The sequence below is a fragment of the Alligator sinensis genome, unplaced genomic scaffold (assembly GCF_000455745.1).
Source record: "Alligator sinensis unplaced genomic scaffold, ASM45574v1 scaffold1000_1, whole genome shotgun sequence".
NCBI classification, from domain to species: domain Eukaryota; kingdom Metazoa; phylum Chordata; order Crocodylia; family Alligatoridae; genus Alligator; species Alligator sinensis.
The window spans coordinates 839570-840858 of NW_005842478.1; the positions used below are offsets into that span (position 1 = coordinate 839570).

The following is a 1289-nucleotide window of genomic DNA, read 5'->3' on the forward strand; positions in this document are numbered from 1 at the left end:
TTCCTCGTCAGCAGGTCAAGTATTACCCTGGCCACCAGGTCAAGACAGACCGCTAACCAGGCTGGATACAACATGCAATGGCCATAACCTGGTTCAAGATGTTTCAGCTCCGAAACAAGCCATTACAAATGTTTACTCCAAATATGTAGCTGTTGTCTCACCCCTAGTACTAGCATAACAGCTACCCTATGAAGCAATGCTGCCCCTGCATTTACATGACGTGGGTCAACCTTTTTTCAGAAATAATTCTGCTTTGAAGTCATAAATCCCAAATTTGCAGAGTCTGTCCACACCCAGAAAAGCAAAAGTAGACTGATGTATTAATTTAACATACCATTGAACTGGTTTCTTGCACTTCTAAATGGCTCTTGGAGTTGTACACCAGGTGAAGAACACACAACTTCTCCTGCTAAAGACAGAAATCAAGGCATTAAAACGATAACATATTCCTATGTCATTTAATTTGTGCAACTATCAGAAGCAAGCAACTGCCATACCATAGGCAATACATCTCTCAGATAAAGATGATCAGGCAGCAACTTCCCCAAATAAATCAACTTCTGGTCCTCTTCAGGCTTTGAAAGAAAACAAAAAATATGTTGGGTTACTATTCTCTCAAACGCATGCAAATGCTGAGCAGCCAGGCATGACAGCAGCTGAGTATACAAAAGCCCAGAGGCCCAACTCTTGTCAAAGGCATACCAAAAAAGAAACAACAAAAAACACCCCCAGCATAAATACATCCAAATCCTTTGCACACAATTCTCTTTTGTTTCAGCGTGGGATGATGCAACCAAACCCGCTGATTATTTATGTGCAAAATTGATGTTGGAGATTCAGAAACTCGCACAGAAACATAGCAACTCCTACAAAACAGGAATGAGTTGTCCGTCCATCGGGTGGGCCAGAAACCTGACAGGAGGACTTTCTCTTCCTGTCTGAGAAGCAGAGGGATCCCGTGTGCCCGCAGCTCTCCCAGCCGCAGCAAGGGGATTCGCACCTTGTTTTCTGCCCGCCCCTTTCCCAGAAGCCCAGCACCGAAGCACAGGCTTCAACGCCCAAAGTCCTCCCCTGCTGAGCACTGACACCCCTCGGCCACAGGGACGAGGCGGCGCCCCGCGCAGCGCCACGCCCGGCTCAAACCGCCAAACCCCAGGAAAACCCGCTGCAGCACTTCAAGTAACCGGGGCCGCCCGGGCCGGCCCTCCCTCACCGGCGCCTCAGGAAGCAGGCGACGCAGCCGGGCCTTGAGCTGCCGCACGGTACCGGCGGGGGCGGGGCCGCCGGCG

General features: G+C 49.9%; 1 protein-coding gene across 1 annotated transcript in view; it reads right to left on the reverse strand.

The window, feature by feature from the left end:
* Positions 1–1267, reverse strand: part of HERPUD1 (homocysteine inducible ER protein with ubiquitin like domain 1) — a 9442-nt gene extending 8175 nt beyond the window's left edge. Inside the window, exons 1-3 of the mRNA XM_025212711.1 lie at positions 1214–1267; positions 498–575; positions 335–409 (exon numbers count right to left, since the gene is read on the reverse strand). Coding sequence (XP_025068496.1) covers positions 335–409; positions 498–500 — 78 coding nt within the window. The 5' untranslated portion in view covers positions 501–575; positions 1214–1267. The remainder of the gene's footprint in view (positions 1–334; positions 410–497; positions 576–1213) is intronic.
* Between the last annotated feature and the right edge of the window lie 22 nt (positions 1268–1289).